The sequence below is a fragment of the Simochromis diagramma genome, unplaced genomic scaffold, assembly GCF_900408965.1.
Source record: "Simochromis diagramma unplaced genomic scaffold, fSimDia1.1 OVJJ01000293.1, whole genome shotgun sequence".
NCBI lineage: Eukaryota > Metazoa > Chordata > Actinopteri > Cichliformes > Cichlidae > Simochromis > Simochromis diagramma.
In genome coordinates, this window is record NW_024386801.1 from 13,526,861 (window position 1) to 13,550,465 (window position 23,605).

Here is a 23,605-nt window from a genome sequence, read left to right on the forward strand (position 1 = left end):
CAGAGAAAGAAACATAATGCATACTAAAAGATTACTGCTTCGGGCAAAAAAGCAACAAAAACAAACCGCTAACAGCTTAAAAATAGAGCTAATTCGTTTATTGGTGTCTCATTTTATCTTATATGTTTTAAGAAATTCAATCCTCCTGCTGGCTGAGTACACGGCTGCAGATGTGGACTGCATCATGTTGCTAAACAAGAGCCACAATTAAAGTTATAAAATTAATTAAACCTGAAAGAAAGAAAAAGAAGAGGACTCGAGAATTTAGATTAATAAAAATAAATGCAGAAACAAATAATAATAATAATAATAATAATAATAAATATTAGTGTTTGGCCAAATATTAAGGGACTATTACCATGTATATTACCATGTCACCATGTGATATTAATGCGAATCAGACACGCTCGGTTGCGCCAGATTGTAAAAGATTTGGGATTTATTTTTCTCATTTTCGCTGTCTCTCAAACTGTTAGGTAATCTTGACAATATCCTAAAATTAAGGACGTGATTTGAGCCAGCTTAACCAATTTGACTACCGACAGACATAAAGGCCCATCTTGTTTCCTTAACCGCTTCATTCCAGCGTTTTATAGTCTAGAAAAGGCAAATTGCCGGCGCGGCTTCGTTGTACCAGATCTTTGCGCACGAAGCCAAGTAACCTATTTCAGCGAGCATGATGGGCTTAACGATTCATAATTAGGCCAATTCGATATTTACAAGTGCTCATTTTCAAATGGCAAAGCTGCTTAATGATGCTCTGATTCTCCTCCACTGTGAATGGACTTGTGCGCAGTAACAGACCCCCCCCTGATAATGCGCTTCGTGCGGGCCTCCACAACATAAACACAAACAAAATATTTATGCAACACTGAAGTCTAACGACGACTGAATTTAGGAGCTGTTGCTGCTCGAATTTCCGGCTTGATCCATTTACACTTGTGCTGTTTTCTCTCTTTTCCCCCACATATTTGGAACACAAATGTTTCCACAAATGTCATTTAATAAGCATCTGGCTTCCTCGGAAAGGAAGGGAAGAGTCCTTTACAGGTTAATAAAAAGATATAATTTTTTTTCTCTAAGTAGGAGGTTAAGGTCCATGCAACAACAGGAATCAAAGCGGTCATATTCATCCCCTAATTACATTAATGTCATGTGTTGTATCTCCCGCGTGTTTACAAAAAAAGCTGTCCCCCTTCTGAGCTTGACCTCCCATTTCTACTGGCTGCATAATAGCGGAGGTTGAAGCTCGGTGTGGGCCCTACTTCAGACGTGCGTCGAGCCTGAAGGTCGGAGTGCTGCGTGTGCGTGTGTCTGATCCACTGTAGGCTACTGAGGCGGCATCAGCTTGAGGAAGGTATTTCTCTTTACCCCGACAAACCTTCAGGGGGCTTTTAGCATTTGTTCAGTCTGCAGTCTCTGGAAAACATCTGATTCATTTTTTAACCAGTCCCAGATGCGCCAGTGTGAGAGTGTGTGTGCATGAGCGCGGCAGTGTGAGCCTGTCAGTGCGAGAGAAATTTGGGAGAATATCTGCTGTCTGTAGAAGGGGAGGGAAACAAGAACCGTGTGGATTTTTTTTTAAATATATCTTTTTAGGTATGAACGCAGATACGTGCGTCTCATACTGCGATATGACATCGATGGATTCATATTATAGTACATCTACTGCGCAAAGTAGAGATCACCAAGCGAACCCTTTCAGGACTTTCCCAACCACTGAAACAAAATACAGTCCCACGTTCATTCCGGGTAAAGGGCAGGCTTACGGAGAGAAGTCCAGGAGTCCTTTCCAGCCGGACTGCCAGTCACTGGATGGCGCTGAGGAGGGCACCTTCAACAAATACCAGCTCTTCATGCAGCGACCGACCTGCAAAACTCCCCCGGAAGGCAGCAAGCTGCACCCGGACAGCGCACACAACGGGACGCTCATCTCCTGCTATGGTGAGTGCGCACAAGACAAAGTGCGATTTCTGCAGGGAATATATGTGTTGGCCAGAAATTTAACGGAAATGCGAGGCAGGACCGGACATTTGCAAGCAATAAGTGAAATTTATAGTATTGTCTAACACACGGTGTGAAAATGAGCTGTCAAAGTAGAGCAGAGAGGAGGAGAAAGTGTGCGCATTGGTGTGCCATAAGTTCGTTTGTTGAACCCATCAGCCTGACTGGAGAAGCCGAGGTATGAAAAGAAAACACATTTTGAAAAACAGACCTATTTTCTTTGAGCACAACTGGTTCTGACTCAGGAACATAACCTTCACATTAAAGCCCTTAAATCCGGATAATTGCAGAAAAAGTAAATATTAGAAGTAGGCTGATTTTTTTTTTTTTTTTTTTTTTTACAAGTCTAGTGAGATTAAAGGATTTTAGGTACTTGTACACCTGCAAGGTGAGTTATAATTAATGCATCAAACCTCTGGGTTTTATTTTGATTTAATGAGGCGCTTTGACCAAAGGCAGTTTGGTATTTTTGTGCCTTTAAATCGACTTTTTGTCCGTTTTTTGCGCACTGGCGCTACAAAATAATAGCACTAACGGAGAATTTTGTTTCCTGTGTCTGTCACTGCATCGCTGGACTGGCGAGCCCGCAGCACCGCTGCGACTATTCTCACTCAACTACAACTGCAACATGTTATCGTCAACAATAAATTATCTTGATCGCTGACAAATAAACTCAACTCGTGGAATATTGCTGTTATTATTATTATTTGGGGCACTTTGAGACCTGTCTGCGTTACGCGGAACCCTCAGCCTTACAGCCTATGAAACATAAGGCCTAATTTTTTGAGAATTTTTTGGATGTGCAGGAAATGGGCCTATAATTTTTTTTCCAGCAAGTCCTGCTTATTCTGTAAGAGTAAACACAAAAGGGCAAATTCTTCTTTTTTCAGGTGTCTTTGTTAATATTAATTAATCCATTTGATGGAGGTTTATAAGCCAAAAGCAATGCTTAGTTTATGTCCCTTAATTGTCCGTGTAGTCATCTTCGTACCAAATGCATTTAAATAGCGTTTATAATGAAAGCTTTACAGTTTTGCGACAATCAGGACAATTCTGGAGCCACGCTTAAGGTCGGCAAAAGAAAAGGTTCTGCTTTTATTAAAATCAAAACAGACAACTTTATTAAGCCGATGGATCCGATTCAAATTATTCCGAGTGACAAAAGGTCAAAAGGGCAATAGGGTGAAAAAAGTAACAGACAGTAATCTTAAATATTTTTATGTCATATCTCTATAATATTCTACATCAAAAATCAGATTTTGGTGTACACTGAGGCAGACCGGTTGGCGTCAATTCCAGATGTTTACCACAGTGATATAGACGAAAACATCTGTTGGGATCACAGCTAAAACTAAGTGAATCGAGTCCTTTGCAGCAATCCATCCTAAATGCATCTAATGCAGTTCTCACTGAAGTTCAGAAAAGTTCCAAAATTTGAGATCTAAAAACTGCTCATTACACATAATGAATAAAAGTGCTTTGGTCTAATTCTGCTCTGCGTGATCTGCGAGGAGGAGACCGGCAGTATGTACATTTTTGTATAACCACCATCACACAGCCACAAAGTGCAAAGTGTTCTTTTTTGTTCTGAGAAAAAAAAATGGTGTCACTCTTCACTTTAGTCTGAACTGTCACCTTTTCTGCCTCCAACATTTTCAGCACCCCTGCACTGAACTAAATCGACTTGGCAAGTGCATTGACAGAATCATTTAAACACCATCATTAAATGCAACATTGCCTCCCTTGAGGAGAGCTGTGCAATGTTAATATTGAAAATGTTGCAGCCAGATGAAGGCATCGTGGCTCTGGGGAGGATACTTTGGGGACTTGCCAAAGCCTCAGGCGTCAACAGGGTTGTGCTGTTATGTGTGGTCCTCAATGGGAGATATATTGCTCAATGCTGATGCTTTATCTCCATCATGATGACAAAACTGTCTTGTCCCCAAAGGGAATTTTGAATGTGGTAACTTCAGCTACGGCTCTAAAGCTGTTTATGGCAAATCTCTATGTCATTCTGAAGATTTTACATGAAATTGTTTTCATACATCAAAACACCCAAAAGAGAGGCAACCAGCTAGGCCATCTCTTTTAGATATGTATTAAAACTGCCATTTTTAAAATATACATAAAGTGCAAAGAACTGGAATTTTGTATTATCGTGGAATGTATTTAATAACTGCTCCATAATATCCACATTTCTTCTTTTAAATTTACACCTTTGATTTAGGAGATCCAAAACCCCTGAAACACCTTTACATTCACATGATTTCAGTGCAGCTGAGTACAATTCATCTGAGAAAATTGTAAAGTTATAGAAATCTAAGAAATATTTTAAAATTCAATTTAAATATTAATCAAAATATTTCAAGCTTTTTTTATTTTTTATTTTACTTTATTAAAAAAAAAACATCCGGGTTCAGGTGGTGTGGATATACTCTTAAATCTTGTTTATTAATAATACAACGTTGTCTCATAAACCACGTCTGTAGAAAAAGCAGAAAACAACCCTGACTCAGGAAGCATGAATCAACATGCAGCCGTGCACAGTAGTGGCTCCGATCGGTGGGACTGTTCATTCTAAGCCTACGTTAATCAGGTAGACTGTCCTGCAGTGAAGACAGGGATGGAGCCGACTACCTGCTCACATGGCGATGAATGAAATAAAAATCCCTGGAGCTGATCGAGAGCTGAGGAATGCAGGTCAGCGCCGCAGGAGAGGGCCGCATTAATGCAAGGCAGATGTGCATTACTGGATCCTATAGTTATTATTCATACTCCCCAAACATCAGATCTCCGAAGCTACAGAGAGTCCCCAAGATGACAAAGTGGGACTGGTTTACATAACCCTGTCTCAACAATACCTTGTACAAATAAGCAAGGAGTCAGAAACGGACATGGGGATTGGGTAATGATTTGAGAGACTCGAGAGAAATGAGAGGGTTTCCAGGAAAGCGGCACATGTGTGGGAACGACTGTTTACGTGCACAGCACTTTATTGAACTCATTGTTTCATTTTAATTAATTTCAGTTTTTTGCCTTTGATAGGGGCTGCTCGCTTCAGAGAGGAGATCATATTGTTTCATGAACATAAAGCAATCATTAAAGTATTCTCACTCAGTATTTATAAAATGAAAGTAAGGCTTAAAGGTGGCAATCAGAGAGACACTAGTATTGTGGTAATACTAGTACAACTCGGGCTAAAGGCTCATATCCTTTTCGCCTCTTCACAAAATAACCAAAGCAAATTATACACTCCGAAAGTACAACAATTGTCAATCTTTGTACTTTTAAACAACCCCTCCTCCCCCTCAGCGGGACATTGAGCATCCTGTGATATGTAAAACATTTTCTCAGCATATGAAAACCAAAACACAAGCTCAAAAAGTCCTGGCAGCTCTTTAAAAGCGTCCTGTCAAAATACAGTATTCTAAGTACGCATTAAAAGGCTTGGGGAAGTGATGTCACATGATACACATGTGCTGATGACTAACACATTGTGTTGATTTTAGCAAAAACGCGAGCGCCAGAGTGACACCTGTGATCGTACCAGCATGCTTCTGCGAACCAGAATAAATTCGAATACGTAATGAGTGAATGCTTGGAAGCAGTGGCTCATATAAATGTGTGACTCGGGACGCAAAGGAGCAGCAACTGGCCCGCCATGAAAAGAAATATACATCCATATAGCTTTGGCAACCCGAGATCTTGTTCTGTGGGGTGTTGTTTTTCTAAATGTCAAGTTCCTGCTTGTATCTGTTCCTGCACTCAATCTTTCTGCTGTGTTTTGCTGCTTTTTTGCTTAAACATTCAGTCATCCCTCTTGCAGGCGAAGGTAACACACATACCAAAAATAAAGCGACTGACTCGGGCCAGCTGGCACACACTGTGGGGCCTGTTGTGCTGAGTCTGGCTCTGTGGCTTCACCTTTACTACTTTCATCAGTTAAATCTGACTCTAATCTAACCTCTGCAGGGTTGTTGAACAATGCGAACATATGGCCGCACAGGACTGTAGTGTGATCAAAAAGAGACATGGGAATGGCAAGAATTTGCTTGCCACTGTGATCTACTAGAAGAGAGGGATTTTGTAATGACCAACCTAATTGTAATGTTGCAGCATTGCCACATTACATTGCCAATAAATTACATTTGCCTAGAGTGGCAAATGTTATTTATCTTAATGCTTAATATGCAGTTTATATACAGTTCAAACACATGAATGTTTTTCTCAAGATTCTCCACGTTTAAGAAAGACACTTGTGTTCTTCTTCCACTAGTTTCCCCTCAAACGACCTTAACCCCACAACTATTTTTTGCGCATTTTGATATGAGACAGTGAGCGACCCAGCCCAAGGTAATATGACAGCAGTGAGGTTTAACAGAAAGACTTTTTCTGTTTCCCAGGGAATCTGCATTCTTGCATGAGCCGCTGGCATCGATCTCTCCTCAGGAACATCTGGGAGCCTCCCTTCCACTGAGGAAACAACAGTCAACATCAGGTCTTAGAGCGCGGTGCAGAAAAAAAAAAAATCCGGGCCGAAGCGTGTCTGCGAGCCAACATTAACTGTAAATTAATAGTCACCTGTTGACAACCAAACCTGAAGGAATATTTGACTTTATTTGGTGGAGTGCTGCTGTCAGCTCCGAATGCTTTGAGAGAACATTTCAGAGCACTTTGTTTAAAAGCATTCCCTTCCCTATTTAGTGTTTGGTCATTAACCCTTCCCCAGGTTACTAATTTATAGTGTTTCTTTTATTTGGCTTCACTTGACCCTCCCTGTCCCGTTCCATAAAAACCGAGAGGGTGCCCTGTTGCTTTACAACCAGTTAAATTACACTTTGATGTTTTCTCTCTGTTTTCAGCAGTGATTAAATTGCTGACCCTAGTAAACATCTGACCTCGGCTAAATGAAGAGGTCTGCAGCTTGTCACAGAGAAACTGGCACATTGCGCAGATGGTGCGTTCACATATACGTTGCTGAATGCTCAAACTAGAACAACTGTCAAAAACACATTCCTGTGAATGCCAAAAAAATTCGGAGCCAGCGCAGTGGAATCTTGGCTCCCAAAAGAAAGCAGTGTGTGATGGCTGTGTTCTCCGGAGCAGCGTGCAGAAGAGACAGCTCAGCATGCGGGAAAACTGAAAGATGCTTGTGGGAAAGGATTCTGTGTGGTTAGCGTGACAGAGAGAAAAGGGATGAGTTTGGCATACTAGACAGACAAAAGATGTTGATTATTGCAGATTCCAGTGTAAAATATGGCGGTAAAAGACTGGGTTAAGCTCAGAGACTTAAAGGGAGAGTTCAGCGTGGGAAAATCCCTGATTAAGTCTCTTCTTGGATCTGATGGATGAGACGGTTATTAACACTTATAGGGATGTATGCTGTAGCCAGTTAACTAACTGTAGACTAGTAACTAGTTAAGCCCAAAATACATCTATAAATAGATTTCAGGAAGAGCAAAATACAGCCAGGTGATCAAAACTGACTCGTAACAGTCTCAATTTCTCCTGCAAAATCGCCAAAGAACAACGAAAGAACAACAAACAAAGTTAAGGAATCTTGAGGCAAATGATTGCAAATAGTCAGTACTGCTTTATGGGATTTCCAGTGCAATATACTGCAGTATAACAACATCAAATCCCAACCTAAATGAATGGAGAGAGACTCATAACCGCAGTTTAAACAGTGTAAGGGGCATAAAAACACACCACTCAGATCTGATGAAATCTGTTTAGATGAGTGACTTTGCCTCAAAAAAAATGTTCCCCTTTAACGTTATACCTCCACCACGCTTGAGCAAAGTTTTACCACATTATGGATGAATTTACAACCCAGTCCTGAGTGCTGACACAATCACTGTCACTGGGTTATCCCATCAGAGTGCTGAAAATGGGATATGAGATACAGCATGCCACCACACAACTGAAAGGGTCATGAAAGTTAAATGTGTGTGTGCATCAGTGCAATAAAACTGGATTGAATTATATGTTTCTGGGTTCAGCTGATATAAAGCACGTAGCTCAGGATGGCTCTTTGGATGCAAGGGCAGGACAAAGCCCCTCTTTGGTAGTATCTTTGGCAAATTCCCCTATATATTTCTATTCAGGATTCTTTGATTGTCATACCCTACAATGTTTCTGTTAAAGGGCATGTTTTTTGGATCTATGCACAAAGAACTGAAAATGACAAAGTTTTTACCAGACACAGTCCTATGACAAATTAAGTTCACCCTTACTGCTTCCAAGGGAATTAAGAGGGTAAGTAGGAGCCAGGCACTGCTAATCAAATGCATTTGAATAATTGATCATTAGCAAATGTGAGCACCTCTCTAAAAGTAGAAGTTTTAGCACTTTGCTGATTTGGAGCATTCAGATGTGTGTTAACACAATGTTATCATTACTGTCCCAGAAAATCCACTCCAAGGTCAGAGACAAGAGCGACATTTTAAACTCTACAGTCCTCACTTAGCATGTTAGATGTTAAAGTTCAAGGCAGTACAATTAGAAAAAGACAGAACAAGTATGGCTTGTTTGGAAAGTTACTCTTCTCTCTAAAATAAAAAATAAAAAAAATGGCAGTACGGCTTAGGTTTGCACAGTTGTATCTAAACAAACCACGAGAACTTAGTGACCTTTGAGCAGAGGAGGCCAAAGTGGAGATGTCTGGCCATAATGCACAGTGCCACGTTTGGTGAAGAGAAAATGCAGCAGATCCACACAAACACCTCATACCAATTGTCAAGCATGGTGGTGGGGGGTTGATGATTTGGGCTTGTTTGGCAGCTACAGGACCTGGGCACCTAGGATCACTGAGTCGACCAGTGAACTCCTTTGTATACAAAAGTATTCTAGAGTCAAATGTGAGACCATCTGTCCAAAAGCTATAAGTTGGGCAAAACTGGGGTATGCAAACAGACAATGATCCTAAGCACAGCAGCAGATCTAAAGCAAAATGAGTGAAAAAGAAAAGAATAAAGGTGTTACAATGGCCCAGTATAAGCCCGACCTCAACGTAATTGAAATGCTCCAGAAACCAGAGACCTTAAGTTCTTGCTACAAACCTCAAGGCCAGCAAACCTCAGTAAAATGAAGCAACCTTATAAAGAAGAGTGGGCCAAGATTCCTCCACAATGATGTGAGACATTTGGTAAAGTCATACAGAACACAATTATTTCAAGTTATTGCGGGTGAAGGTGGTTCTACAAGCTACTGAATCATGGGGTGTACTTAGTTTTCCTCTTTTACATGACTATATGTTATATATATGTTACTTCCTGGTGGAATTTTTCAGTGACAGGCAAGCAATTTACCTCATCTTTCCAGTCCTTATGCCTTTAGCAGGCTGCTCACGGTAGCCTCACATTTAGTTACGGTTATGGGATTGGCACTGATCAGTGGATCCAATGTCTGGATAAGAAAAGAAATATGTGTATTTAACAAAATGTTAAATCATTTTTTTAATTGCACTGACAAATTGGAGTACCTCCCACACTCCATCCTACCCTTTTCCCATCTCCTCATCTGTGTGCAGCTGCAGTCTCACAGGATATGTGCCCCTTGCTCAGGGGCATAACTGGATTTTCTCTCACAGATGCAAATGCCAGACAGGAACCTGGAGTTGACCTGTCTTACTTTACTAACACTAGAGCCATGCTCCTGCCCAGAGGCAGAATAAAATGACTGTACGTAGCTCGAGGATACGAGGCCAGCTCAGGGGTTGGTGATGTCAGAATATCTGCCTGCATGGAGACTGTAAAAAGATCTGACAGGTAGGCCACTGCTGTATGAGGACATGAACTCCAGTTGGGCAACGCTGTGTTGTTCCATTAGTGTTTCAGCCCATGTAGGTCTGAGCCAGAAAGCAGGGAAGGGCTGCAGCAGTTCTGAGGGGATGACTATTGACATTTCATTGTGGGACACACAAGCCCAAAGTGTACTAATCCATGAAAACAAACATGCTTGTTGCAGACAACCACCGCCTAACTTCATCACCCTAAAACTATTCAGTCATCTTGTTAACCACTAAAAAACAAGACTCTGTGACTCACTGTGTGTCAAAAGGTGTCAACTCTTTCAGTGAGGTAACTTTCTAAGAATGACACACAGCGATTACTGACGTTACTCAGAAGAAAATGCAACGTGACAAAAGCAAATGCATGCATACAAGCCCATAACTTTCAATCATTTGGCACTTCCTAACTCTGAGAAAAATTCTGTTGGATTAAAGTAATGGTGGTGTTGCACAACACTCACAAGTCTGTTTATATGGAGGAGACCATTATGCGCTGGTTTCAGACCAATACAGTTAGGACAGGGCACTCTCCATGCCCATTTGCAGGAAAGGCAAACAGAGGCTGACCGAGCACACTGTTCTCACTGGCCTGCAACCAGAGCCCTTCTGCTTATTTATTCACACGGCTGTTTGTTTATTGAAGGAGAAGGGACAGCTTTCTTCATCTCTTAAAAGGAAACAAAAAGCCAGCATGTGCTGACAGGAACAGAGCAAGGTCTGTAACAAAATGGATGCACTGAAAATTGAAGGTGACAAACACAATGTTGTTTACATCTCAGGGGAAAGGCCGTGGGGTAAGCGTGGTTGCCCCCATACACAAGGCCCGCCATACACACGGCCCGAGACGCACAGGATTTTGTGTGGCTCGGATTTCAGGTGGCGTGATTGAGAGATGTGAAGGGAGAAGGGCTCGAGGGTTGTGTCGCAGGTCACACCAATGCGTCGTGACATATCTTTCAAACTTTCTTTCCTGCTGCACACAGACGAGGCCTTTGAACCTTAAAATAAAACATCACAGAGATGATCTGTGCTTAAAGTAAATGTCATTTGGCGGGGATGCTGTAATGTGACGATGAGCAGACACTCTTGGTGGCTTGAATGTGATCATTCAGCCACATTTTAAAGACACGTTGCTCTAATTAATGTTCTAACTGTAAACGTGGGACTATTACTGAGAACACATGGCGGTTTTTATTCATCTGTAAGATGGTCAGAAAGATAACTGTCTGTTTATTATTACACAAATGAACTGATTTCACAGTAAAGCCACACTTTAGTCAATTTTGAGAATATTTTCTAAGTTGTTAACACCTTATAATACGAACAGCGACCAAGGGTGTAATTGATATTTAATCAAATGGAATTTCAGCACATTTCATTTAAACTTACAAGGTAATTATATTTACATACAAATACTTAAAGGTTGGTACTCTAGAAAAAAAGGGGGTAACAAGTTAGGTTTTTACAGGAAAAAAGAAATAATTATACTGTCAGTAAATTTAAGTCGTGTGTGAGTAATTTTAAGAACTACGTAAATATCGTTAAAACGTTGCATTTTTTGGGTTGCATTATGGAGTTACTTAATCTTGTCTTTTTATATCTTTATATTTCTACATTGTTATTTAAAAGTCCTAATGATGGTGAGCATCATGGTTCATAATTTTGTATTATTTAATTGTCCTTCTCTTGTAATTAAAAGGCAAGGTACCTACCTTTAAGTATTTATATATAAATATAATGACACTGTAGTTTAAATAAAAATACATTGAGATTCCATTTAATTACAGGGGAATTACACCTTTAGTTGTGGGTATAGTTATAAAGTATTACCTTCATCTTTTAATGCTTCACCCAAACGCTTGTATTTTCACATTTTAAATTCCACATTAAAGTTTTGAGCAGTAACAGGAAGCCACAGAAGGAGTACTTGAGCGACTTAGTGCTTGAGAGCATTTTGAACTAAAACAGAACGTATAAAATTTGTGTGGTGCCCCTTTAAAAGAACAAACTGTTAAAAATAAATGTTTTGACCTCTTCTTTACTTTTCTTATCTCCAAAATACAGGAAAGGACAGCAGCAGCCTGACAGAGTCTGAGCTGCCCCAGAGCGTCGACCCTCCTGGGATGGAAAGCAGCTACCTGAACCTAAAGGACACTGGAGTGAAGGGGCAGAGCGAGCGCCCGGGGTCGGACCTTTCTAGCCCACTGGAAAAAAGCGAGGCCGAGAGCAACAAAGGCAAGAAGAGGCGCAATCGCACTACGTTCACCAGCTACCAGCTGGAGGAGCTGGAGAAGGTTTTCCAGAAGACACACTACCCTGATGTATATGCCCGTGAGCAGCTGGCACTCAGGACAGACCTGACAGAGGCCCGTGTACAGGTGAGGATGAAGTCAAAACAGAGGGTTACGCTTGAAAAGCACCTTTCTGCATTGACATAAGCTAAGAAGTCCTTTATTTATAAGAGAAAATGAATCTCTGTCATCTAATCAAAATATCACCAGATTTTATTTATGTCATCGAAACAAATGACTGTAATACACAATTAATCTATTTTATGACATATCCCCATGTTGTTGTTGTTCCTATATCAATCACAAAAATGTTGATCCAGGATCAAGATTGCAACTGACCAAAACTATCACTAGCAACTTGATAATATATTTATCATATTGTATACATTAACTAATAAAAACAGTTGTAATGCTTGTCCCAGAAGAGACTTTTATATGAACAAAATCATTTCTTTTCGTTTTCCTCAACAGTCCAAAGCAACATCACAACAGTGTGATTGGTCAGTTGCACTTGTGGACAAACATAATTATGATGACGTAAGAACAACACCAGCATAGAGATGTCAGACAGACTGGGTCACATGCATAACCCCCCCCCCCCCCCCCACCCACCCCCCCCCCACCCCACTCAGAGTCATGGTTCAGGGAAAAACAAACAAACATTAGGTGTTTTGATTCTATTGGCACTGTAATAAAACATATGGTTTAGGAATGAGCATGATCGTGTTAAAGACAATGTTGCATTGTGAGTAGGAAATTAACAACTGTCTGTCCACTGGAGAACTTTGAGACTTTAATACAAACATATGTCATTTCCGTGCACTTGCTGAAGCAGCTGATGGTGTCCTTCTGTCTTGTTAAGACAGTTTCCATGAGTACAGTTGTTTGCACGCTGATAATCATTGGGGGAACTGACAGGGAAGGCTGAGAGTTACAAAGACTGTTCCTAGCATTAGACAGCAAAGCCTATTGTTCTCCATCTGTCTTTGTGCCTGCCAGTTTTAGATCAGAGTGGGATGGAGGAGACTTAGGGAATACGCTGCTCTTAGCACTTACATGGTGTAGACTCTGGAAAGGGTCAGAGGCCAAGGGTTTCTCCCCACACCGCCATGTTTAAACTACTTCGCTGCACAGCTCTGGAGGCAACGAGGGAAAACACATGGAACACCATCAAAGCTATTTTGGCATGGATATAAAAAACACTTTGAGATGCCAGTTTCAATTTCCACACATAGTCCGAGACATAGTCAGGGACAGAGAACCGGGCCTGGTCCTTGTGGTGGTACAGTAAAATAAGTACATTCATGTTGCATTCACACAGACCCATCTATGCCCCAGATGAATATAATTAACGTCTTCATCTGACAGGCACACTGCAGACTCTGTTGAGTCACTGTGAGGTTTGACCCATACTTCTAAAATCAAACCCTAAATATGCACGCAATCAAGACTAAACCCCACAATTTCAACTGAAGGTACATTGAGACAAAGTCCAGGGATATCCAATTGTTGAATACCGAGGGGCACTCGATGCTCGGAAAGCAATCGAGAATCCTTTTCATCTGCAAAACAACAGCAATTGAAATCCAGAATACAGATGTTTTCTGCCAAATTGCTAGTGTCAAGGTCCTACGGTTTCATCCTCAGTTTTGATGTTGAATGTCTTCATAAAATCAGGCTGCAGCTTTCCAATAACACAATCTGTGACTTCTGGTGCCATTACTTTCTTTAGAAGCAATTAGCTCAGAGCCTCGTGACTTGAACTTCACCATACAGCCTACTTTTTATTGAGGAGGAGGAGGCTGTACGTGATTGACTGCTGAGGCAGTCTATCAATTGCAGTGGTCCTAGATGACAGAGATGAGGTGAGACGGCTGGACTTCAAAGCTGCTTTTGGAGTTGTGGACTCTGCCCTCCCTTTCTCCCTCTTCCTTTCTCTCTGCCTGCTGGCTCTGGAGCATAAATAAAGCTCTTTAATGGCTCTGTAAGCTGCTTTTCGCTGTCAGCGTCTTTAGCAATTACTGTATCACCGCCAAGCTATTTGAGCTCCAAGACCACTGAGCCACCTTCCTTGCAGATGTCTGCTAAAATAAAATGAACAGGAGTCGTGAGTGTGTGTAGTTGGTAAATAGCATCATTTTGGGTTTTATATATTATTAACCACTGGTGTTCATCATGACAAACAATTAAGACAATTTATGTTAATTGGAAAACTGCTTGCACAAAGACAGCAGTGACCTTCACTTTCTCAAGAACTGCATGAATTTATAAGTCAGGGACTATGAGAGATGGAGCAGCAAGGGACACATCTGACTCCACAATGTTCCCCGAATTATCTCTCTGCCAAACTATTTGGCAGGGGTCTTGTTCCTACTGCCGTTCAAAGGAAAAGCTACGTAGAGCAAACTCTCTGTGAAACATTACACACTCAGAAACCAAGACAAGGGAAATATATGTGCTCAGAAACTGTTTATGAAAAAGCTTCCAGTAAGTGCTTGAGAGGGTCCAGGTTAAAATACTGCATTTTTTGGAGAGCAACTTTGAAATGTGAATATAACATGGTATGCAAATGTGTGTGATTCTGTGTGTATGTGTGTGCACGCCTGGTCCACTGCTCTTGTCTGCACGCCTCTCAAAGGTCAGAGGGGTTAGCTGCGGAAAGCCGAGGGCTTAGGCATCAGGAAATTAAACATGAAATGAAAACAAGCTCCAGTTTGAACATTCTCCCATCTCACTTTCCAATATCCCCACTTCCCCTCACTGACTTAAAACGGAGGGAGGAGAGAGACATGGAGAGAGGGGTCGGAGTTGGGGGCGGGGTGGCGAGGGACAGAAGAGCCTGAGCTTCAACACAGGAGTGGGAGTACAATAACGGCGCTGGGTGACTGACAGCAGAGCTTTGAAATATGCGATTTTTAAAAATATTTTTGATAACAATCTAAGACCAGAATCAAGAAGGTCATTCATCAGGCTCTGTTGCTATTCTGACAACATTTCCTCAAAGAGTTTTATAAATATTTAAATGAAATGTGACTATTTTCATAATACAGGTAACCAAAAATTAAGACTAGTTTACAAAGACGGAGGGAAGGGCAGTACGACTCTGATAGTTGATCCAGCAGATGCTCTTGTCCTGCATGTATATATATATTATAAAAATCCAGGAAGTCTAGCTACATATCATGTGGTGCCAGCACAGTATGAAAACTGAATGAGGCATCTCTATTTGTCAAAATCACAATTAAAATTAAAAACTTAGGTTTGCTGAGAAAGAAAAACGTATTTTTCGTGCAGGGCACTGAAAAATTCTTGAAGAGTCTGAAATGGCTTTAGAATATAAGTAAGTTTACATTGTGATTAACTGTTTACAATGTACCTGGCTTGTACCAATCACTGTTGTATCAATAGACTGTTACATTTACTATAAAACTAAATGAGGGTACCGTGGATATCATAAAGACCTTGTGGTTTACCTGTGGCGAGTTAGTAAATGGACAAACTTATACGCCATCTTTCAAACTTTGCCAGAATTGCATATATCTGGAGGAAAATTGAGTCCTTGAGCTGGTAATACATTAATCACATTAGTAACATATCTTTGTAGAACTGAGGCTGTAATGAAACTTAATGTTGGTGTTTTCATGTTGGGGCTTATATTTGGAAACTTGTGATATTATGAGCTTGTGCAACCAAAGAGCCACCAGAGGAAAGGCATGACAAATCTTAAACAATAATAGATCCCAAATCCTCAGGAGGAGTATAAAATAGACCCACAAACCTACTTCCAAACATATGATATAATTCAAAGGGCTCCAACCCCTCACCTTGACATTGGGGTTCAGTCACAACCTCACATATCAGCTTACCACTCAGTAAGGGTGAGCTGTTCTCTAATCTCACCAGCTGACCCAAAGAATGTCGGAGTCAGGCGAGACTTCTTTATGTCAGTTTCTTGCAAAAATACAGACATATGGATATGTTATTCACTTTGACTTTGCTAGGAGGTCAATGCATCTAAAAAAAATGAGACGATGAGTTTGCAGGTTAGGGTGCTTATAGGTGGTCTTATCTCATATGTTTAAAGTCAAGTCCTTACTATAAGAAAATCAGCATTTTGCAAATATGCATTTGTACGACAGTGCTCAATTCTGCCACCAAACTTTATTGTTGACTGAGAGAAATGGCCAGAGACAAGAGTGGGGATTTGAAGGGGATGACTGAAGGGAAATTGCATGTCAGGGACTGTGAAAACCACAAGCTGATTGGGCTGGGAATCAGCCCAACAATCCAAGTCCTAACCCCTGTGTCAAACCGAGGCTGCCCTCTCTTTTCTCTTTGAAGAAGTTTCCCCCTTCTCTCCAGGGAGGATAAGATTCAAACAACCAACAAATAGATACAGATAAACATGTGGAGACTCCCAGTAACCCCCTCTGCTTTTTCTATTCTCTTGCAAGGAGATGTGAGAAAATTCTACAGAAAAAAAGTTTAATGAAAGATGCAGTTGCTGTGATAATCTGTATGGTTTAATCTGTATCTGTTGACTATTTTGAAACATACAGTACTGTGTAAAAGTCTTGGACTACCCTTTATTTCCTTATATTTTGCTTCCAAGGCGCCAGACTTTCTCAGAAGTTTTTAAAGTGGTCTAAGGTTTTGTTTGGACATTGGCTCTTTTTTCTCTCTCATTTTCAGTCCAATCTTTCTAACTGACCATTTTTAGATGAATGTTTTTTCTTGTTTGTTAACCCAGCTAACAGTGACTTATGCATCACTCAAATATAAAAAAGCATCTAACTCAAGGGATGGGGACTCAAGGGAACTCAAGGGAACCAGTGTTGTATGTAAAACGCATCTTAGTAAAGAATCACTTTTAAATTGTATCTTTAGGCACTTTTATACTAGCCAACTGTTACAAAAGCGCATCATTTGGTCATATTTATTTTATTGAATCTACAAAAAATGCCAAAGATAACACACCATGGCAGAAGAAGTGGCAAGTCTATCAAAAGGTCAGGTCCTTAAAAAATAGGGGGGGAAATCCAGCAAATACCTGACCCAGGACATGTGAGATCCGTCCATCTACTGTTTTACTGGAACCACATCAGAAATTGCCTGAGTGGAGGGGTGGCTGTCAAGAAGTCATTCTGAAGGTAGAGAAATGGAGAAAAGGCAGAGGTATGCCACATTACACAAGAACTGGACTGAAAATCAGTGACAACAGCTCTTCTGGAGTGATGAAGGTAGATTTTATATTTCTGGTTGTCGATATGTACGGAGAAAGTGAAGAGAGAGGTACTGCAGTGAGCGTCTACAGCCTCCTGTAAAATACAATGAAGGCTCTGTCATGGCTTGGAGCTGCATTTCAGCCCATGGTGTCAAGGATCCAGTCAGATTTTGATGCAATATCGTCTGGAAAGCATCTCATTGGCAACAGCTTCAACATCACAATGATCACAAACATACTGACAATGCAGTAAAGTATACCTGGATAGAAAAAAAATACACTGTAGAACACTACTGCTTATGTAATGGCTTCCCCAGAGCCCAGACCTCAAAATCTTCACAGAGAATAGAACAAAAGACCGCTAACACCCAAAAAAGACCTTTAAATGTCCTTCAAGAAGCCTGAAGAACTATTCCCACAGACCGCTTAAAGAAACTACATGCAAGTTTGCCTGAGAGAGTTCAGGTTGTGTTGAAGAATAAATGTGTTCATGCCTATGCCAAATAAAACAGTACTTTTGCAAAGTACTGTTTTATTTGCTAATCATCTTCTTTTCATTTTAGTTCCCAAAACAATAGGACACACAACTGGGCTACATAAAACAGAATAGTACTAAGTTTGCAACTGAATATTATTTTCATTGTTTGTTATTAGAACAAATGAATTCTTCATTTATTAAAACATTAATTATTTTACCAGGTAGTTGTATGTGTGTAATCAATATCTAGTATCTATTTTTCCTTATTTTTATCCACACTCATCAATATCGTGTAACCCTAGATAAGGAAGAAACCTTTGGAAGAGCAAAAGTGATGAGATTTGTCTTCCAGTATGCAGAACATCATGAATTTCTACAGTGTATTAGGCATCACATCAATTAACACTAAGATTTTAGGGGGGAAGTGTTCTTGGGGAGTTCTTTTAGGCTTCAGCCTTCATAGCCATCTTCTACTTTGCAGTCATGGAGAAGTGGACTAAGCAGCCTGCACTTGGTCTGTCAGCAGGTTCCCGAAAGCTCAACCCTCTGAGAAGTAGCAAGTCTACAAATCTGAAGAGCAGTAGTCATTTCATGTGCTACAAACAATGCTCAGTAAAGCTAAAGATGAATATACACACATACATATACTCTATGCTCATATATACAGTATATATGTCCTGGTCAAAAGTTCAACATTTGTTCCATGGATTATACAGAGGATTCCCCACTGGATCCCACTGTGCTGACATGTGGGAGAGAGCACACCTTTCTCAGAGTGATTTATGAACGGCTACAGGCCCAGATGTGGATCTGTCGACGCGGGCAGCCTGAAGGGAGGCAGACGTCTGTGTATCAAAGGGAGGAGCTGAAACATGCAGCACCAGGGGAGACTCACCATTTTCACATCAATAGCTCAGTGTGGACGGCACTTTAAAGACACGTCAAGTCTTAAAATCGGGTCTCGGACTTTCATGTGCGGGAGAATTTATTTGCTTCACTGTCCTCATTTTATGTGGTCTTTTACTTTGTCTTTCTTAGCAAGAAGATGGCCCAGTTTTCTGTGGGAAAAACTAAAGCACTCTGTGTACTTTTTAGGAGCTTTAATGGCCTCGTTTAAGAAGGATATTCACATTTCTGTTTGATAGTGTTTGGTCTCTATTTGGTTAGAGGCATTTTCCTGATAGTCTGTTTTCTTTGCAGGTGTGGTTCCAGAACCGCAGAGCCAAGTGGAGGAAGAGAGAGCGTTTTGGCCAGATGCAACAGGTCCGCACGCACTTCTCCACAGCTTACGAGCTGCCGTTGCTCACTCGACCTGAGAACTATGCACAGGTAAATGTTCAGTCCTCAGTGGTGTGCACATTACAGATACACCTGATGGCAGATATCAGAATTGCAGTTAGGAAGTGTGAAATTTTCTCTCTCTTAACGTTTCTTCGGTCTAAGTGTTAAATTTGAGGGCTTCTACTATTAACAGCAGCTGATGTGGCAAAAAAATAAAATCAAATCAAAAATAATTCTGTGCAGGTGACTATTACTATGGCGGGACTAATATTTTTCATGTGTTCATTTGAAACAACAGTTATTATGAAAATATCTCCTCCTTTTCTTCTCCAGATCCAGAACCCTTCATGGATAGGGAGCAGCAGCGGGGCATCTCCGGTGCCCGGTTGTGTCGTGCCTTGTGACTCTATGCCCTCCTGCATGCCCCCTCACCCTCACGGTCCTGGAGGCGTCTCTGACTTCCTGGGCGTACCAAGTCCAGGAAGCAGCCACATGGGACAGACTCATATGGGCAGTCTGTTTGGGGGCGCTGGGATCGGTGGGGGAATCAATGGCTATGATCTCAATGTTGATCCAGATCGAAAGTCCTCCAGCATAGCTGCGTTGCGTATGAAGGCCAAGGAACACAGTGCAGCCATCTCCTGGGCTACATGATGTTCCAGCCTGAGCCCAACCTGCCCCCATAAGGCCCCTGCCCTGGAGCAGCCGTCAGCAAGCACTATGGGGGGAGGAGGCGAGCACTAATGATAACACAGGTCAAATGAACAGGGAGAGACTGTGGAGATAACAGAGGCCACCGCAGCTGCCGATGCAACCAAGACAACTGTGTCTATGATAATCAGCAGATGCTGAAAGTGAGAGACAAGCAGAGGTGTGACTTAGATGAGAATATCACCTAGATGTTCATTCTTGATTCCTTGATCTCTCAGGTCTCATGCAACTATGGTGTTTACACCCCAATAAACCGTTTAACATGACGCTGTTTTCAGTAAAATTCAGCAAACCCAAACCTGGTTTTATTAATGTCCTCATAGCCTTATAGCCTATAATGCCAAGTACGGTATCGTCATTTAAAGAGCAGATCTTGATTCACATCATTTGCCTTCTTTATCCTATCTTTTATACCGACCATCCCACCACACACCATTCTGTTCCACTGTATAAACCAGTTCATTTCTGTACATTTCACTAGTATGTTGTTGGGAGTTTATTTCCCTGCAGAGAAGGGCAGAGTAAGTGAACAGAGTCTAACTGAGCGAGAGCAGACATGGCCTGCCAATTGAGTCTGGGTGGAGGGCAGGGCTTGGATTGGCAGCAATTTCAAATGAAGTTGTCATTTCCCTCCCAGGGTTCCCTCCACAGGTTCAACTAATAGGCTCAGGCTTCAGGTTACAGGAAATGGTGTCTCCATTGGCAGACAAGGCACAGGAATGCACAGCAGCAACCTTCAACACCAGCTTACCACGCCAGCTTTAATCAGCAACCAGCAGGAATAGACACAGTTAATTAGCATCAAAGTGAGCCTTTCTGCCCTGTGAAAGCTGCAGTACATCACAGTCTACACGGTGAGGACATACTGCACACACACAGAAGTGATCGCTTCATCGCTAGACGCGGGTTCAGCAGGGATGAAGGGTCGATTCATAGCTTGGTAACAGAATCTTATACATGCCAGAGACTGCAGGCCAAATCAGTGGGCCTAATCGTCCCGAAGAGCATTCGGTAATGTTTGGTCAATGTGATGACATTAGAGCTGGACTACAGGAATGTGGTGAGCATGTCCAGTGATCGTAGGGGTATCTGTGTGTGTGTTACCCCGCCGGAATAAGCTTGTCACCAGAGCTGGGCTCCAGGCCGAGGCTAGAGACAGGCTTCATTAGCCTTTTGGCTGATCTCTCTATGACGCATGCTGGGCTACATATCGGTTTTCTTTTCTCCTGCGTGGATGATGGCAAGAAACCCAGTGTGACGTCTTAAAATGTCTCGCTGCCCAAAACCCAAAGATATTCAGTTTATGGTAACATAAGATAAAGTTAAACATCAATTCAACAGTTTGTTTGGTGCTTTTGCTTGACAAATGACTTCATTGATCAAGTGCATATGATTATAGTGGTTGAGTTACTGTGACCCACTGCTGCAGTCACATCTGAGATTTCAGCAATATAAAAAAAACCCTCTTTTAATGGTGATACTTGTCTATTCAACTACTAAATGTTGCGTCAGCATCTCAAACCAAAACAAAAGGGCCCGCTGGCCACTGCTCACCTCCCTCATTTCATATTTCATTTACAGTTAGGAAGGTATTTTACATGGCAGCCAAAAACACCAAAATCCAGTCATGATAATTGGCTGACGTCTGCATTGTGAAACTTATTGCATGGTAGCCATGTGCTTTAAGTCAGCTGATCATGAGCCCACCGTGGTGATGAAAGTTTGTGTTGCCGTTCTCCTTTTCCGTTCTGCTGCGGCTGAGGTGGTAGAATAATTTGACAACGAAGTGGAGGGTTAGCAGTTTGATTCTCCTCTCTGGGCAAGACAGCAAACCCAGTTTAATCTCAGTGACAGGCCCACACCTTGCATTGCTCTGTCCTCTTAGTGGTTGCTTACTGGTCTTAATCTTCAAGGTTTAGTTTCCTGGACTTGGAATAATTCTAGTCCTGGACTAAAACGTTTTTCAGCGGGGATCCTTATCAACGTTTTCTTTTAGTCTTGAGCTAGGCTTAATATAAGCCTAGGACTGATACAAGCAAACGTGCTACATAAGAACTGTCCATTTACTACTCCTCTGCTCTCTGTCTCACTGTGTGTACAGTGCGATGGAAACAAGCACAAGCAAAAGAGAGCAAAACAACAGGATTCAGATAATCTGAAATGATGTGACTGCACAGAAAAAGATGGATAAAATACTTATTTGCTTCTTGGGACAAATGCTGATTGCTCAGTCTCTGCATTGTCTTTTCATTTTTAGTGTCATTCTGGTCTCTTTATGAAGACGTCCCAAAGAGAGGGACTCACATGCACTAGCATGTACAACCATGTTTTCCGTTGAGAACATTTATGAAAAATCAAAAATGTTAACGTTTACCTTTGTGTGTGCAAGGAAAGACCATTTAAGGAGGACCAGATGATGTATTCTCTTTATATATTCCCTGCAGAGGGTACTCAAACCTCAGCAAAGTAAAAGACAAGGACCTCTAAGATTAGAAATGTGTGGCTCAATCCTTACTTTGTCAAGTTGACCTTGCGTTGCCGGTACTCCCTCAGTGCTCCACTCCTCTGCAGCTCCGTCCGTGTTGATACTACTGAAATAAAGCAATTGAAATCCATGGTTGTAATGTCATATTGTGTGAATATGAACAATATAAATAATATTGTTCGTTTGCTTGTACATTTGTTTTGCTTATTTGTCAAATAATGGACCACAAGAGATAAGCCAATGAAGTATTACCTTAATATTGCCGAGAAATGTAAAATTATGTTCTTTGTTATTTTGAAAAGTAGCCATGGAAGAAAGGCTGAAAATTTGTTCACATTTTTTTATGGCTTTAAGCGTTTTTTTGTATATTAATCAAGTATTTCCATGTATGATTGTGCCAGTGCAATAAGTTATTGCACTTAGATTGTCCGAGTTTTTTTTTTTAATCATTATTTTTGCCTATTCCACTGGGACGCTTCCTTTAATAAAGCCAGAGACTACGTGGTTTTGTCCCAGGAGAAACTAAGAAAAACTAAGAAAAGAGAAAAAAAACGAAGCCCGTCCATATTTAGCGCTGCTCATGTGCTGTATTTTTGTACAGAAGTAACTCGCTGTGTTTGTTAATGATGGTTTCTAAATGATTTTGAAATAAATTGATCTCCAGTGGCAGAATGAGTGCAAATAGTTTTGTTTTTCTTTCTTTGAAAGGTTAAGAAATTTAACTCATGTCCACCACAATCATTTTCTGAAAGAGAAGGAGTTTGGTTTATTTGGGCTGTTTCTTTGGGTGAGTGAATGCTGGCTGTAGGATTGTATTTAATGGATAGATGGACAGCGAGTTGTAAACAATTATTAAACCGACACATTGAAAAACCAAAAGTAGTGGCTCTATAGTTATAACTTTTGGAGCTACTTGGTGTTTTTGTCCCTTGTGAATTTGGGAGCAGCTGAAAATTATTTCTTGAATAAACAATAAGAAATAATGTTGTGCAATGTTTTATGTTTTCAGCAGTAGCACAATAAAGAGAAAAGTAAAATTTTCAGACTCTAAAAACACTCAGCAGTGTACGGCATGATCACAACAGTGACCTACGAACTTTTCATACAGTATATGCAAAAAAAGCACTGACAGTAGAACCTATTGTTTAACTGTTTATCTATGGTCAGCTAGTCAAGAGTAGATCATATTTCTTCCATACACAGAGAAATCATCTTTGTTGGTTTCTTGTTAAATTCAGAATCCGTTTAAAATGTGTCTCCTTACATAAAAAGTTCTGAACGATCAGACCTCATAATAGTTACCTCAAATCTCAAAAACATCAACATATTTCCATTTGAA

The 23,605-nt window shown here is 41.0% G+C and overlaps 1 protein-coding gene across 1 annotated transcript; it reads left to right on the forward strand.

Annotated features, from left to right (window-relative positions):
• The first annotated feature begins 1,225 nt into the window (after nt 1-1,225).
• On the forward strand, nt 1,226-22,942 carry LOC120729968 (homeobox protein aristaless-like 4). Its single transcript, XM_040026003.1, has 4 exons — nt 1,226-1,944; nt 11,861-12,174; nt 18,990-19,118; nt 19,404-22,942. The coding sequence occupies exons 1-4, from the start codon at nt 1,602-1,604 to the stop codon at nt 19,722-19,724; spliced, it is 1,107 nt and encodes a 368-aa protein (XP_039881937.1). The 5' UTR covers nt 1,226-1,601; the 3' UTR covers nt 19,725-22,942.
• The last annotated feature ends 663 nt before the right edge of the window (nt 22,943-23,605 follow it).

Coding starts and splice junctions, on each gene's coding strand:
- LOC120729968 (XM_040026003.1), top strand. CDS start 1,602: ATGAACGCAGATACGTGCGTCTCATACTGCGATATGACATCGATGGAT. Junction 12,175..18,989: donor TGACAGAGGCCCGTGTACAG/GTGAGGATGAAG, acceptor TTTTCTTTGCAG/GTGTGGTTCCAGAACCGCAG. Junction 19,119..19,403: donor GACCTGAGAACTATGCACAG/GTAAATGTTCAG, acceptor TTTCTTCTCCAG/ATCCAGAACCCTTCATGGAT.